Source organism: Abramis brama (assembly GCF_963993115.1).
Source record: "Abramis brama genome assembly, chromosome: 22".
NCBI classification, from domain to species: Eukaryota; Metazoa; Chordata; class Actinopteri; order Cypriniformes; family Leuciscidae; genus Abramis; species Abramis brama.
In genome coordinates this window covers 31,371,128-31,388,004 of record NC_139984.1, presented here as the reverse complement: position 1 = coordinate 31,388,004, position 16,877 = coordinate 31,371,128, and the positions used below count along the sequence as shown (strand labels likewise).

Sequence of the window (16,877 nt, the reverse complement as noted above, 5' to 3'; positions counted from 1 at the left end):
CCTTGAGCTTGTTTGATCTTCAGGGAAAAAGCACGCACTTTGTCTTGCATATGCACTATGTATGTCACGCCCTTGCATGCTTTGGTTAAGCACATTCAGATGACAAAAAATGTCAGCCATATATGCAAGTTTGAGAATCCAGGCTGCATTTGTAAAACGGTCAGCCAGCTGATGTTTCTCAGACAAGAGAAACTCTGCAACCTCCCTCCGTAACTCATACACACGGTTCAAAACTGCCCCCCGTGAAAGCCAGCGTACGTTTGAATGAAGCAGCAATCCATCAAAACGGGCTCCCATTTCTTTACACATGAGAGCAAACAGTCTGTGTTTCAAGGGGCGGGCCTTAATGAAGTTTACTACGTGTATTATGTCCTGTAGTACCTGATTAAGCTCATCATCCAACCGTTTAGCCACCAGTGCTTCTCGATGGAGCATACAGTGCGTGAACGCCGCATTCGGGGCCTTCTGTTTGATGAGAGCCGTCACCCCACTGTGACGGCTCTCCCCACCCCACGCAACGAGACCAGTCAAGTCCATTTGAATCAATATATTCGTAGCTCTTTAACAATGTCTTTGGTAGCTGGCAGTATCAAATCCTCCCCAATTGTGTGCGCCTTCTTAGCTCGCGCAATGTGAAAGGAAGCCAAAAACGATGCCCTCAAAGCTCTCTCAGGGACAGTAGCCTGCCGCACGAATGTTGCTGACTGCCTGGTCAACTGTTCTTCCTTTCTTTTAAAAAAACTCGATTGATTTTTCGGCCTCTGCTGGATGCTTCTGGTTCAGGTGACGTTGAAGTTTCGATGGTTTTAAACATTCGTTGGGGAGGATCTCAAAGCAGAGAACGCATTTCAGGCACTCATGTCCATTCTTATGCGTGACGCAGGTAAATCCATACTTTATGTATGTTGCCTCATACCTACGAGTTTTACTGGGCCAAGAGTTCGTTTTCTGATTTTTTTTTAATCTGAGGTTTCGATAGCTGGCTCTTCAGGTTTATTCCTTTTTAAAAATCTACCCATTTTGACAGAGCTAGCCTGCTAACTAAATAAATAGCTGAATAGCTGAGCACTGGCGGTTGTTACCAAGGCTACACTGACAGATTACGTGATGGTGTCAGCCAATCAGAAAGATTAGCATTAAAAGTATAATGTTCAGATATGCGACAAATTTTTATAAAGCTATTTCATAACAATACTCATAATAATAGAAATATTTTTATATATTTATAAAATAAAAAAAATTAAAAATGTTTTGCTTTAATTTTTTCTTCCAACGTGCTGCGGCCCCCCTCGTGGCCCCCACTTTGAAAACCACTGCCGTAGGCTACACATCCATAAATGACACGTCCGATTCGCGAACTAATGACTCCTTTGAACCGACTCACTTTAATGGAATGGTTAAAACAACTGTCCATTTGTCCAACAATGAATTCACGAGACGTCTGAATCGGTGTATAACAAATCTGTAACACTTTACAATAATGTTCCATTTATTAAACTCTAGTTAACTACATTAGTTAACATTTACTATTAATAAACTGCACCTCTACAGCATTGTTAAAGTTTATTTCAACATTAAGGCTACTAATAGCCTACATTATTGAAATCAAAAGTTTTATTTGTTAACACAGTGGTGTCATTTTTGTTTAATGTAGACCCTCTTTTACAATTATATCAGCTCTTTAAAGGTGCCAGAGTGGAGAAATGTAGGCAGTCTTGAAATATAACACAGCAACCTTGATGACTCGACTCGGACTCGACAGTTGGTGACTCGACTACAACACTGATTAGGAGTTTATTGAGGCAAAAGTTGTTAATAGTAAGAATTGAACCTTAATCTAAAGTGTGAACATATTTTTTCACACAACATAACTCACAGATATTTAATTATAGGTGATGTTGTTGTTTTTTGATGGCCTGCAAATAGTTTTTTTTTTTTCACTTGAACACATTTTTCACATTTCAAATCAAATCACATTTTTATTTACATAATCTAAAAACAGCAATTTTTTTTTAATTTTTTTTTTTTTAATTTTTTTATTTTATTTTAACTGACAGGAGTGATGATCAGTGGGTTTGAGTTTTTAACTTTATCATTAGGGCATGGGTTGAAAAATGGATAGAGTTTGTCAGTGAAAGTCTGACCAGTGAAAGAGTAGATATGAGATCTGGACTCCACGTCATAAAAAGAGACCAGACCCTCCTCATAATCCACAAACACACCAACCTTCTCAGGTGTCTCTGTCTGAGGGAACATAACCACTGGATTATCAATAACTATATACTGATTCTCATTAATCAGACCCAGAATCCAGACTCCATCCTCAGGACTCTGGAAACTGTCAATGTCCTCCTTCCTGTTAATGGATTCTCTGATCACTCCTAAAATCCACTCAGTCTTTCCCTTCACCTGCACCTCATAGTAAAATCTCCCTGAACTGAATCCCTGCTTTGCCAGAACAAAACATTCCTCATCAAATCTCTTTGGGTTTTCTGGGACGTCCTGCCTAATGTCTCCACGACTGACTTGTTTTCCATCATCAGACAGGATGAGATGTGGATTCGCTGTATCAGGATCCAGAGTCACATCCACTGAGAGAGATCAGACATTATCAATCAACTTGTACAGCATATAATACAGATTAACACAGTATTGTAAGTGTATTGAAGAAAATGGTGTCAGTTACACTGTACCTGCAAACTTCTGCACAAACTTCAACCCTGTGGACACAGATGACAATATAATGATGAATTATTCATAGGACTAATTTCAGTGAGTTTCTCTCCACTGGCAGCATCAGTGGCATGTAAATGTTGTTTGTAACACAATGCAGAATGTGTTTACAGTAAATATACTTACAATGGAGGTCTATGGGACAAATATAATGAGGATTTAACTCTCATACTGTGTTTGTTTCCTGTCTTGGTGTTTGGGGGTCAATATGGCAAACATTTATACATTTATAATGATTGTATAAAAAATAAACATTTGAATAATACAAATTATATAGGCCTATCATTTTTTGTTTACTTCTCGTCTATACATTTATGCTTTGTTTTTGGGGAATATGGATTTTTTTTTAATTTTTTTTTTTTAAATTCCTCAACTACACCATTAGCATGCATGAAATATAAAAATTTTATGAATTCAAAATTAAATACTGAGTCATTTCTTGATACTGATCTAGGTGTTAGAGGCAGAATTCTGCTTTCTGCTGGTTAGAGAAAAATATGCAGTGAATATAGTTTTAGAACAAAGTGTAATGACCATATACATCCAGCAGAGACCCATAGAGATCTATTCATTTTCTGGAGGTGGCTAACTGCTCTTATTACAGCTTTTGTGGTGTATATTTTGTGAATATATATATATATAAAGTTTAAAATACATTAAACCAGTATTTTTTTTATTACCAAAGTTGAGAATTTTTGCTGTTGTTGTTTGAGGTCTGTTGTCTTGTTTATGCAATGCCACATACATTTGAAATAATGCTACACAAGTTGCCACTAAAAGTCAATACATGATTGTAATCACATATTATTTATTTAAATAATCCAAATGTATAAAAATAATTAACTTTAGGACAAGAAATTAATTTGAAAAAAGTAAATAAAAAATCAGCATAAGTAGATATGAAAAGGAGGGAAGAGTGAACACTGTCTGTGTGTGTGTGTGTGTGTGTGTGAGTGTGTGTGTGTGTGTGTGTGTGTGTGTGTGTGTGTTCGTTTGTTTATGTTTGTTCCACATTGCATTTGTGCTCTAGTACCAGGCCTTCATTTTTATGTGTGAACATTTTCAGATTTATGCTTGATAACTAAAGTTTGATAAATTAACTAATTTGTGTGTTTTTGAATAAGATTTTTTATTTTTCCATTAATGTTATATTTTTGGGTTAGGATTATTATGTTTTTGCAAGTTTGAATAAATATTAATTTGTATTTTAAACTTTTTTTGTATTCACTCTGTTTAATTCAGCCACACATTTTTTGTGCCCATTACTGGGTTTCCATTACACATGTACACACATGTTACATCCTTCCCGTCGTTAAAGTAAAACTGCTTTAACATGAGTTTACATGTAAAGAACTTTACAGGGTTACTTGTTTTTTTACATTTTTGAAACAGTGCGGTCCTTTACAAACTGAACTTAAATTGGATTGAACCCATAATATTCCTTGAAAATATTATTTTCTTAGATAATGACAAAAAAAATCTACTGTATTTGATATTCACATACCAGTTTGACTGAGTTTTTCATTCAGTGTCTCATGAGTTTTCTTCAGATGAGTCAGAGCTCTACACAGAGAGTTCACATTCACATCAGAGTCAGTCCTGATCTCAGTCCAGTTCTTGGTGTGTGGACGAGTGTACAGGGATGAGCACATCTACAGTATGAAAGAGAAGACTGTTAAATGCTATTTTATATTTATAGTTAATATGTTTTACACAGTAGCCTACCTTTCAAACACAGTTAACTAATTTTTCAAATTTGACTTCATTACCGTTTCATTCTCTTTTGTAAAATTTCTAAGTCAAGTCAAGTCAAGTAAGTCATCTTCATTTATATAGCGCTTTTAACAATGTAGATTGTTTCAAAGCAGCTTTACAGAGATAAACGTATAATTTAAGGTAACAGAGATTGTTTTGGCTTTATAGCGGTTCTTTAATAAAGTTATTTTCCAGCTAAAGTTAGTTTTGATTGATTTGCTTCCGTCGCAACGATCATTTGTTATTAAATTAGGGGCCGCTAAGACGACACCATTCTCTCTACACAGACTTTAAACGCAAACCTGTGATAAACACTGATGGCGTTCACATGCACATTAATAATTGGTTCTATAGTTATGTGCGTTTGAATATATGTGCGCAGGTTTGGAATTCCCTACAAGCCAAGCCTAAACAAAGTACTGGTCTTTCCTTATAAATTTTGATAAAGAATTTTATTTTATTTTGTCGCTTCGGGTAGGAACGCGAAACGAATTTTCCGGACAACGCCTTATCTGTAGAGTGGTAAAGGGATCCTCCATAGGGAGAGACTAGTTGGCACTTCAGCACTGCGTTGTCATCGGGTCTGTCAACATCTGACAGACCGGTACAAATAAAATGTTCAAGCAGCAAATCAGGTTTGTGAACAGAGAGTTTGTCCTGTAATATAGTACATGATGACTGAAGAATGAATGCATGAATGAATGAATGAATGAGGCATTTATATAGTGCTTTCATATGCACTACTGTACACCCAAAGCGCTTCGCAATCATGTCAGGGGACCTCTCCTCAACCACCACCAGTGTGCGGCATCCACTTGCATGATGTGACGGCAGCCACAGTACAACGGCACCAGTGCACTCACCACACACCAGCTATAGGAGAGACAGATGTTGACAGACCTGTATGAGATGGAGATGATCGTCAGTGTGTGAGAGCTGCTCCAGCTCAGTGTTTCTCCTCTTCAGCTCAGTGATTTCCTGATGCAGCTCTTTAATGAGATCTTCAGCCTGTTTCTCTGCTGCTTTCTGCTGTTCCTCCATCATCTTCAGCTGATCAGACTGACATCTCTCAATGGAGCGGATCAGATCAGTGAAGAGCTCAACACTGGCGGATTTCTCTTCCTCTGTGTTTCTCTGATAAATCAGATCAAATAGAAGATCTGTCTATTAAGTTTTATCTGTTTAATTGAGAACCTTTATTACGCAGATTGAAATATTATAATGCATTATCAATTTACAATGTTTTAACCTCCACTCACCTTTCTCAGCTCTACTGAGTGCTGGATCTCTTGAATCTTCTTTATTCTGTCCTGGATCATCTGCTGAACGTCAGTTTGTCTCTTAGCCAGATGATTCTACATACAGAGAAAAACAGATAACTTTATCCTCTGAAAAAAATCTTATTAAAAGTGGCTGGAAATGTCTTTGAGGATAACATTCTTAAAATGTTTTTAAAAAAATCATCTTTTAGCAGATTTATAAAAAAAAAAAAAAATAATAATATTGCCAGTTTAAAGATAGGGTATGAAATTTCAGTGAGACTAGCAAGCAAGATAAGTTTTGGTAAGCATAAGATCCCGCCCTCCCTTCAGAGAGTCTCCAAAGCGTCACAAGAGACGGCGATAAATTACCTCATGTCTCAAAGCACATAACATTACAATAATAATGAACGTTAACAACTTACAGAGCTCTGTACCATCTGACTGCTGCAGATTCATTTCGGCATTGATACTGTTGACATATAAATGTATAAATCCGAGTCTGAGGACGTGAACAGCTCCAGGGAGAACGTCGCGGGTTGCCATCTGTGTGTGCTAGTGTGCAGAGGCGGACAGAGTACACAGCTTCATTACTTGAGTAAAAGTACAGATACCCCTTGCTAAATTTTACTCAAGTACAAGTAAAAGTACTACAGTCAGATGTCTACTTAAGTAAAAGTACTAAAGTACTTGTTTTTAAAAGTACTTGAGTATCAAGAGTACAAGAGTACATTTTCTAAATATTGCATTACTACTGCCACAGTGCTTACATTGGTAAACACAGCAAACACTTGAAGCGAAAACTATCATTAACTTGTTCAGAAAATTGAAATAGTCTGGCGAGGTGGGGCCACGGGTTCGGGATGCGATATTTTTTTTCCCAGGATGGTAGGGGAAGACTCATGAATATTCATTAGGGAAGTCATCCCTGATTGGTCTGATGACCTACCCCCAACCCCACCCCTAAACCTACCCGTCACTGGGGGTCTTATGACCTCCCTAACCCCGCCCCTAAACCTACCCATCACTGGGGTTAAGACCAATCAGGGATGACTTCCCTAATGAATATTCATGAGTCTTCCCCTACCATCCTGGGGAAAAAAATACTCCCGGGATGGACCTGCTGCGTCTTCATCCATGGTTTCGTCCATGGTTTCGTCTCTTATCTAAATCTGACCATGGAGTTGACTTTGGCGGAAAGCTGAAGGTGATTGCTGATAGGCTGTCCCAATCAGTGGCGCCTGCACAATCCAATCACATTTGAGAGGGAAACAACAAATTGAGGGTTTCCGAGATGTTTCTTTTTTTTTAGAAGAAGAAGAAGAAGTAACGGGTACTCACAGTTATGGATAGAAATGTAGTGGAGTAAAGAGTACAATATTTGCCTCTCAAATGTACTTGAGTAAAGTCATGAGTACTCCCCAAAAATGATACTCGAGTAAAGTACAGATCCCTCAAAATTGTACTTAAGTACTGTACTCAAGTAAATGTGCTCCGTTACTGTCCGGCTCTGCTAGTGTGCCTCATGAAGCGCATGTAAGACAGAGAGCATCCTGATTGGCCTGTGTCGGTAAGTCAGTCAGTGTGGGCGGGCTTTTATCTCTTCTCCCGAACCGAATTAATAGGCCTTTATCACAACACAATAGAACGCCGGAAGTAGCCGCGAAGCAGTGTACAGCGTCTTCCGGTTATTGCATTCACCATGGCTTCATGTTAATTATCACTGGACTACTTCACTCTCGCATCTCCCAAAAGTTTCTTTTTTTTTTTGTTTTCTTGATTCCATTTGAATGGTTTAATTAAATTGTTATAACCATTTGTTTAAAATGTAATGATTTAAGCAAAAATTTCTTCAAAGGTTAACCAAACTTTTATTTTGACGGGTTGCCGTGTAGACCTTCACTCTGTGTTTTATGATGATAGTTTCTCTCAAATGAAGCTAAAAAATCCTGCTGAAGTGACTCTCAGAGCGGCTGTGTTGATGAAGTGCATTAATGTTAATAAGAAAGGCTGAAAAAAATCGCGAGCGTCATGCGTGCCTCAGTGTGTGTGTGTGTGTGGTAAATGAAACGCGTCGGTGCCATTCATTACAGAGACACGCAGAACAGAGCACGATTCCTATTTAAATAGTCTTTATGCGGTTTAATATTGACAGACACTGGTCTATATCGCGATTTTATTTAAGTTTACTGACCTACTTTTCATCTAAATGTGTAACTAAGTAACCACCGGAAGTGCGAGTACACTGCTTGGCGATTTCGAACGTTCCGAAACCAGGAAATGAGATAAAGGCCTATCAGTTCAGTGTATCTAGAAACAGGAGCTACACTAAAGTGTCCCTAAGATTCAAAAATAATGACAGTCTTGCACGCTGTACAGTTTGTAACAGTGACTTCAGCATTGCCCATGGCGGGTTCAATTATTGTAAAAGACATGTTGAGGTGAGTTCAACAAGTTTCATATTATTCAGGCCGGCTAGTTGCCAAGGTTACATGAAAACAACAAACTCCTTAGAACTGTTTAAAGTTGCAATGGACTATAAATAAAAGCAGTTTACATAAATATTATAAGCAGTTTATATAGATAGTTTTATTTAAATAAATAAAATATAAATAAATATAAATAGTATTTTTATAAATATATTATAAAATACTATATTTATAATGGGGGGGGGGGGGGGGGGGGGCTCCCTGAAACGACTTTTTGCAGGTTGCCAGCTGGAGTTCCCTTAATCTCCACCAGAGGGCACTCCTCCTGACGACTGGGCTTTTATATTATGGACCTCATTTCTCAGTATACTTTTTATCTGTTCTCATGATTGTGTGATTTCGTTCAGCTGTGTGTGATTACCCTTGTTAAAGTCTGCCAATTTAAGCCCTGTGTTTCCATTCTCACTTTGCGTTGTCTTGTTTTGTGTTACCCTGCTATTCTGAGCGCCTGTATCCTGGTTTATCTTCTCCTGTCTTGGTCTTGGCTCTTGTTCTTCTGCCCATTGTCCTCGATATCCTTGTCTGCCTGTGATTTTGGACTCTGTCATACTTTTGGATTGTTTGCTCTATGGTTTTGACCTTATGCCAGTTATATGGATTACGATTCTGGATTGCCCCAATAAAGCTACATCTGGATCGTCAATCCATGTCTCGGAGCAGTTTGTGATAGAAGACTACGCCACTAAATGTGTAGTGAGCAGCAGAGAGAATTATGCATTTCCGACAGCATTAAGGACTATGTACTGGATTTACTGAGTTGGCTCACTTAACCAACATGGACAAGATTCCCTTCATGATCTTTTTCCTGGGAGGGTTATATGAGCCACTTAATTTAATTATGCCGCTACACGACCCAGACTGGATTTTCGCACATTATTTTGATTTGGCATTGAAGCTAAGCAGTTCTCCCTTTACTGTGGAGGAGGTAGAGTAGGACCCTACCCCTAAACCCTTAGGGGGTTGTGGTAGTGTGTATCAAGCTCCGGTGGCCACATAGGGGCCAGCAATTCCAAGTCTGATGATCCCAAGTCCAGTGCTCACAGCGCTTCAGAGTCTGGCGGTCCCAAATCCAGTGTCTTCAGCAATCATGGATGCTGCACCTGAAGCTACAAAGGTGGTCCTTAGGCGTTTGAGACTGGCTTCCAGGTTGGCGGACCTACCGTTGATGTCGATGCGAGCAGTTGGCATCTCAGTAGTCCTGACATCATCTTTGTGTCCAGTGCATCCGAATTTGGTTGTATCGAGTCTGGGGGTCTCAGAGGTTCTCTCACCGTTGATTGCACTCCCAGTTACGGCTATGGTCATTCTATGTGTCTGGGTCATGTACGCTTCTTCCATTTCTCCAGAGGATGGGGCACCTGACCTACTTTTATTTGAGGCTGCGACTACGGTTCTTGAACTCTCAGTATGTCCTGCTATGGTCAAGGAGATTACAGATGAACTCTCTACTTCACCGTCTGTCTGTGAACTGTCTGCTTGTCATGTTACGACCAGAGTGGTCACCTGTGAAATCCCTGTCTGCCTAGAAATGACCACAGTGGTCGTCCCTGAGCTCTTTGTCTGTCCTGTCACAACCAAGGAGGTTGCCTATGAACACTCAGTCTGTCTAGATAAGACCACGGATGTCACATAAGAACTCCCTGCCTGTCTCGTCTCAGCCAGAGAGGCCGTTCTATTGTCCCGAGTCTTGGCCAAGGAGAACAAAGACTCTGCTTGCTTTGTCACAGGCATTACTCCTGAATGTCCTGCCTGGCCTGTTATGGCCACTGAGGCCATTACTGAACTTTCTGCCTGTTTTGACATGGGCAAAGACCCCTAACCTTTCTGGTTTCTTTGCTCCAGTTCTGCCTGATCCACCGTGGGGATCTTCACACCCGTCTGATCTGTCCTGGTGGTCTTCTGATCCGCCGCTGTGGTCACCAGCTATGCCTGCTACACCGTAGTGGTCCTCAGCTACACCTTGGTGGTCTTCTGCTGTGCTGTGGGGATCTTCAGATCCCTCTACTCTGCTGTGATGCTCATCTGCTCCGTCGTAGCAGTCCAGCTCCAGCTTCCCTGCCTATTCCGCCCTGGCCACCTGCTCTGCACTGGCTCCCTGATCCGTCTCAGTCTCCAGTCCTGCTTCCACTTCACATACCTGGCCCTCCGGCCCTCACCCGGGTTTGCCTCTGCTCCACCTTCCTCCTGGATTTATGTATCTTTTTGAGTAATATCTGTAATCTGCTCTTTAATAGTGTGTGCACACAAAATGTAAATTTAATCATTTGCGCGAGTAGATTACAAAGTCAATGCAAAGATGTGAATAGATGCAAATCCATACAGCACAACGGGCGACAGGATTGCCGCGAACGCATGATATTCGCCTCAATCGTGTCTTTCGATTTCAACTCGATCGGAGAATTTGCTAGATGCGTTGTTGCGCAAGCCATTCAGTGAAGAGCTAATTGACACGTCCGGGCACTGGGCACCAGTCATCCTCAAGTAGAGCTGGAAGCAGCTGTCATCCAGGCACATTTCCTGGAGAAGATGGTGAAAGTCGTGTGCGCCTCTGGATGGTGCTGTGAACCCAGACACATCTGCGGGGGAAGGGGGGAGGCTATGTCACCTCTGCCAGCTGGAGTTCCCTTAATCTCCACCAGAGGGCACTCCTTTTGACTCCTGGGCTTTACGTCCTACGGATGAGACGTTAAACCGAGGTCCTGACTCTCTGTGGTCATTAAAAATCCCAGGATGTCCTTCGGAAAAGAGTTGGGGTGTAACCCCAAGTAGGGGTACAGTAGGGGTGTTACGACCATGGCGTTCTGGCGCAATATTGCTGCTGTCGCATCATCCAGGTGATGCTGCACATTGGTGGTGGTTGAGGAGATTCCCCCTCCATATTTAAAGCGCTTTGAGTACCCAGAAAAGTGCCATATAAATGTAACAAATTATTATACATATTATTATTTTCCATTATGAACTTAATTTCACAGTATTCATTGTCTGTTCTCTTGATTGTGTGATTTTGTTCAGCTGTGTGTGATTACCCTTGTTAAAGTCTGCCTATTTAACTGCCTATAAACTGTTCCAAGAATACCCATAATGCACTGATTGATCATAACATTTTTTTACAGTGTGCTTCAGGGAATTTCATTTTATAACAACAGCCAATGTTTCATCCTTATAAGGTTATAATGCTTATAAAGGTTTAAGTGTTTTGTTTGTAACTCTTTACCTTCTTCTCTCGACTCTCCTCCTCTATAGGAACAGTGTTGTGAGTCCTGTGTTCTCCTTCAGTGCAGGACAGACAAACACACGTCTGGTCATCTCTGCAGAACAGCTCCAGAGGTCTCTCGTGTTTCTGGCATATATAATCCTCCAGATTTTCCACAGGATTGATGAGTTTGTGTTTCTTTAGATGTGTGACTCTGAGATGAGGCTCCAGATGAGTCTCACAGTAAGAGCTTGGACACGTCAGGCAGGTCTTCACTGCTTTCTGCTTTCTTCCATCACAGATGTCACAGAACACCTCAGATCCTCCTAGATTGAGCTTCTCCTTAAAGTGTTGCACAACCTCTCTGAATGTTGTATTAATCTTGAGCTCAGGTCTTCTGCTGAATGTTTCTTTACAGAGTGGACAGAAGCAGTTCTGTGTGTTCGTCCAGCACTCGCTCAGGCAGGTTCTGCAGAAGTTGTGTCCACATGGAGTGGTGACTGGATCAGTGAACACTTCCAGACAGATGGAGCACTGGAGCTCCTCATTTAGTGCTGGACCACTGGAGGATGCCATGACTGACAAAACAATGAAAATATATCATATATATTGCTGGAAAGAGCAACTTTCATAATACAAGTTATGTGCACTGACTGAATATTTTAGTTTGTGTTCTAAAATGGATGTTGCATGGTTAAAAAATAAAACTAAAACCTATAACAACTTAAACTATGAACCACTGTCAAGTAGTCAAAGCAGCCATTCGTGCCATAAGCAGGCATACGAGACAGCAGTTTCTGACAGGAAGTTCCTCCACCACTAACTCTAACCTCACTGAGCCTATAAGCTCCACCTCTAACTGCCAGTCAGAGACTGCTTACCTTAAAGGCCCCGATATTCTTCAAGCGAAATCGAAGAACGAACTGATGGGACGTCATTTTGAACAAAATAGGGCAAAACAAACTTCCTTTGGAGTTTGTTTTTGGAGTTCAAAACTGCTTGCCAAATGAACTTTCCGGAAAAGTTCGCTTCGGCTGCAAAACACTTTTGTACGACCATTGGCCTGTGGCGATTACGTAATAGGTAGGTGTGCGCCTTCTTTGACGTGGCAATCTTTTCTGGCTCAGAAAAGAGGTTGTGTTTCTGTTGAATCCGTATATATATAACATGAACACTCTCTGGAGAGCTGCTTTATAGTAGAAAATGAAGTAAAGCTGCTTGATTTTAAGCAATCTATTGTCTTAAGTGCAATATAAGTAAACCTGACGAGACTAGATTGGTGAATTGCAGAGCTTGTGCAAACATATCCATGTTGCTATGAAGATGCTTTTCTTATGCTTTATTTAAAAAAAAAATAATCTTGCTGTTTTCTGAATTTTGTGGTGTATTTATCTTGTTATTGAGAGGCAAGCGCACAGCACGTTTAAATATGCATCTAACTGTCACTCTCAGCAGTGTGGATGACGTTGCATGTTCACTAACAGTCTATCGCTGGTCATGTATTTCGAACTTCGTTTTACCCCTAAATGAAGAACTTAAAAGAGCTTCGCTGTGAGTATATCGAGGACTTGATGCTTCAGATAGCTCTGGTTAGATCTATTGGGCTGCAGAAGAAGAATATAAGGCCCGTAGCCAGCCTAGTTTTCACCCTCATTTTGTATTTAATTATGAGGTTCAAATACTTCATTTTGGTGACACTTTATGCACTAATTCATTTGTGCTGGATTAGCTTGTCTGCTGGTATCTTAATGAGCAAATTTTTTGTTGCACCATAGATATTTACTACAATGTTGTCCAATTGCTTATCAGTTCAAACACGGTGTGGAGTACACTATTTCCAATAGTTTCATTATCTGAAAAACGCTTGTAAATTATTTGGCATGAATAACCAAAACTTTCTCACAAATTCATATGACAGACCTACTAAGCTTCTTCTTTTTTTTAAGTGTTTTTGTTTAGAATTTTTAAAGAATTCACTCAATTTAAATTAACATTTGTAGGATCACTAACTTATAATTTGTCAGCAAACTAAGTTTGTTTTAAAGGGTAAAGGTGCTTTATTTATTTGGGCTATACTACTATCCACACCATAGGCGTCGATTTGCAGATTTCGTCATTTAGTCATTTTTAACTTAACGTCCATAATAATTGGACTTTGGGTTCGATTTTTTGACAGTTTTCAGTGGTTAGGAGGAGCAATATGAGAGAGAAAATTGGGGATCATTGATCGTTGTTTAGGTACATTAAACCACATTAAGCTTTTTTCCTTACAAGGCTCTAATGAAGCAGAAACGCTTAATGTCAGATTACGTCCATAATTTGACTTTTGGTTCGATTTTTTTGACCGTTTTCAGTGGTTATGAGGAGCATTGGAGCAATATGAGAGAGAAATTTGGTAATCATTGTTTAGGTACATTAAACCACATCATGTCATATTGTCAACATGGTAGGCTACTTATGAAGCAGAATAGTGGGTCATAGTCTAATGCTTTTTGAAAACTTAAGGCTTTCTTCTTCATAAAACGAGTCGGACATCATCACATTTTTGTATACATTTTTATTTATTTACATTAGTAAGCTACAGGACATCGTCTTTCAAAACATGACCTGCGCGAAAGAGGGGAAAAAATGAATGCGTCATTGTACCAGCACTTCTGAAAATGCACTTCCGAATGAGTCTCTGTCTCTGTCCCCAGCACATTTCAAACCAAACTGACGCCCATGATCCACACACACACCCAAGGCGTCATATACTGACGCTTTTGACATTTCGTCTACATCCAACGCACATGGCACCCTTTAGCGTCAATATGAGACACAGATAGATATGGGCCAGAAGGCGCTTCCTAGCGGTCTAACCCTAACCCTACCCCAGACCTGAACCTAACCATAACCGAACAAAGCTCTGTGCGTGTCATATTGACGCTAAAGGGTGCCATGTGCGTTGGATGTAGACGAAATGTCAAAAGCGTCAGTATATGACGCCCTAGGATGAGAATGCGTTACACACACACACAAGCTAGGTGGGGGGGTTGGTAGAAATGCACCCCCGAGAAAGTTTTGATTTCTCTGATCTACATATGTGCATTTCAAGACATTTGAAGGCAAAAAAAAAAAATCGACTTTGACTGTCTTTTTGATTTCCGATCACTTTTTTTAATTACTGATATTTAGCCTATTTTTATTAATCATTTTCTTAGACAAGTTAATTTACTGAAGGCTACGAACGCTTGGTATTCATTCACAATATGTAAACATTCGTTATTAATCTTATGCCTAGTATTATGAAAACGGCTTCGTTAATGTTTCTTGTCCCCTCACAATAACAGTTGCTAATTATAACTGATCTGAACATGAATCGGGTGAATTATATAGGCCTATTTTCAATTCAAAATGGAAAAATTAGACAAAAGTTTATTAGTTTGCCTGATTATTTTTGACGGTCGTTTAACATTTCTATCCTAAAACAGCTGTCAGATATGAAGTGTTTAATTTAGCTACTTACGTCTTATTTCAGGTTCTGTGAACATTAAGTCCGCCTACTTTGATTTATTTGGTCATCTCAAATATTTTGACATTGATGAGCAGTGACAGACCAATGAGGCAGCTCAGATGAGGCGATCTTGGTGCTGTAGTGTTAATACTATAATTAAGAAATTATTTCACAACATTAATTATATATCACCTCAGGAAAATGCTTTTGGCAGTGAGGAAGAGGGTCGTTCCAACTACCCGTTTTTCTTTCGTTCATTCTGTTGCCAGTCTAAGTACTTCCTGGTTCTAAAGTCTCTAAAGTGTGACTTTGACTTTTGATTTTTGATTTCAGCCAAAAAATTACAGTACTTTTACCAACAATCTGATGCTGCTTCCAAATGCTACCAAACTACTGAACTAACTCTTATATTTCCATCTCTTACCTGTGAGTGAATATCAGATCTGGTTGTTAATTTCAGAGTTTCTGAAAAGAAATGTTGTTTGAAGAAGCCTCCAGTTCATCTGTACAGTTTCACTTTTACTTGAGTCTTTACTCATCTGCAGTGATGCTATAGCTCCGCCCATAATCATAAATATGGACCAGTTCCTCATTCATCCCTGCGAAAAGTGTGTAAACAGTGTAAGAAACTTTTACAATATAAAGTTACAGTTTACACAATTGCAGCTTGATAGAAACGACACTAAACACTAAACATGATTCACAGTGAAATCTTCTGTGATTTCCTGGTTCTTCAAGGTAAAACAATACAAATTTGTGAAGCCATTTGAAAAGTAGCAAAAAATTAAATCATGTAAAAATTGTGTGCACAAAGTCTAATATTTCATAGGTTTACATGCATGGCAGTTATTTCTTATAGTTATCAGATTATTAAAGTTTCTTTAATGTGGTTTTCTTTTTTTTTTATGACATTCGTCTGCTTTGTCAGTAAATGTTACATGAAAAATGGTTTCAAATCACTCAAGAGTTGCTTTTAAAGTCACTTGCTCTACTTATAATGCTAAACATTATATCCAAAATCAACACGTTTTTCTTTACAGTGTTTTTCATTACTGTAAAGTGGCATTACCAACAAATGCTCTTCACAGTATACAGACCTGACTAATCAATAATAAAACTCATTGTCCTGTCAACTATTTTCATTATCAATTTGTAATAGTCATTGCAATCATAACATAATATTTATTATTAGGGCAAGTGATTGAAAACTATTTAATTTATGTATACTGTGTATCATTTATTTTTATGTTTATTTAATGTGCATTGATATAAAATGACAATTGTATATTAACACGAGTTTACATGGATAGAACTTTACTAGGTAAATTGTATTACATTTTTAAACAGTACGGTCTACTGCAAATCTACTGTATTTGATATTCACATTCCAGTTTGACTGAGTTTTTCCATTTAGTGACTGTAAAACTGTAAAAGGCGGCTGCTGTTTGTTTGCTGTTTTGTTGTCTGAAATCCCCCCCATACCCTTAAATAGGGCACTATTAGAGTCGCTGCGTACGGACCAGTACGTGCTTGCCTAGTAGCGGCTGTTTGAAGCAGTTCAGCGCAAGACGTACTGCTATCAACTCAAGGCAGTTGATGTGCCAATCCAGTTGGTCAAGTCAAGTCAAGTCATTTATATAGTGCTTTTAACAATATGGATTGTTTCAAAATACCTGAAGCTGTACATGGCACCCCAACCAGTGGTGGTTGAGGCATTTGTGAAAACAACAGCATGCCTGGAGACTTAGAATCTGTAGAAATCTCCATCCCGAGAAAAAAGATCCTCTGCACGGGGGAGAGTTCGCTCTTTTCCCAGTTGAACTGAAGCCCAAACTGGCCGAGGTGACTGAGCACCAGTTCCCTGTGTTCACACAACTGCTCTCGTGACTGGGCCAGTATGAGCCAGTAGTCGAGATAGTTAAGAATGTGAACGCCGTGTTCTCTCATAGGAACAT

At 39.4% G+C, this 16,877-nt stretch overlaps 2 protein-coding genes across 3 annotated transcripts in view; one reads left to right on the top strand and one right to left on the bottom strand.

Moving 5' to 3' along the window:
- Positions 1-16,877, top strand: part of LOC311072984 (uncharacterized protein) — a 1,552,487-nt gene that overhangs the window by 215,668 nt on the left and 1,319,942 nt on the right. The window lies entirely within an intron of this gene.
- LOC311072948 (E3 ubiquitin-protein ligase TRIM39-like) lies at positions 1,468-15,445 on the bottom strand. Of its 2 annotated transcripts, none has more exons than XM_084098323.1 (7): positions 15,347-15,445; positions 11,451-12,007; positions 5,748-5,843; positions 5,389-5,622; positions 4,238-4,385; positions 2,694-2,720; positions 1,468-2,591 (listed from the first exon to the last, which is right to left on the bottom strand). In XM_084098323.1, the coding sequence occupies exons 2-7, from the start codon at positions 12,003-12,005 to the stop codon at positions 2,047-2,049; spliced, it is 1,605 nt and encodes a 534-aa protein (XP_083954449.1). In that variant the 5' UTR covers positions 12,006-12,007; positions 15,347-15,445; the 3' UTR covers positions 1,468-2,046. The 2 variants fall into 2 exon arrangements, with proteins under 2 accessions (XP_083954449.1, XP_083954450.1); XM_084098324.1 differs by having other exon boundaries at positions 5,748-5,807.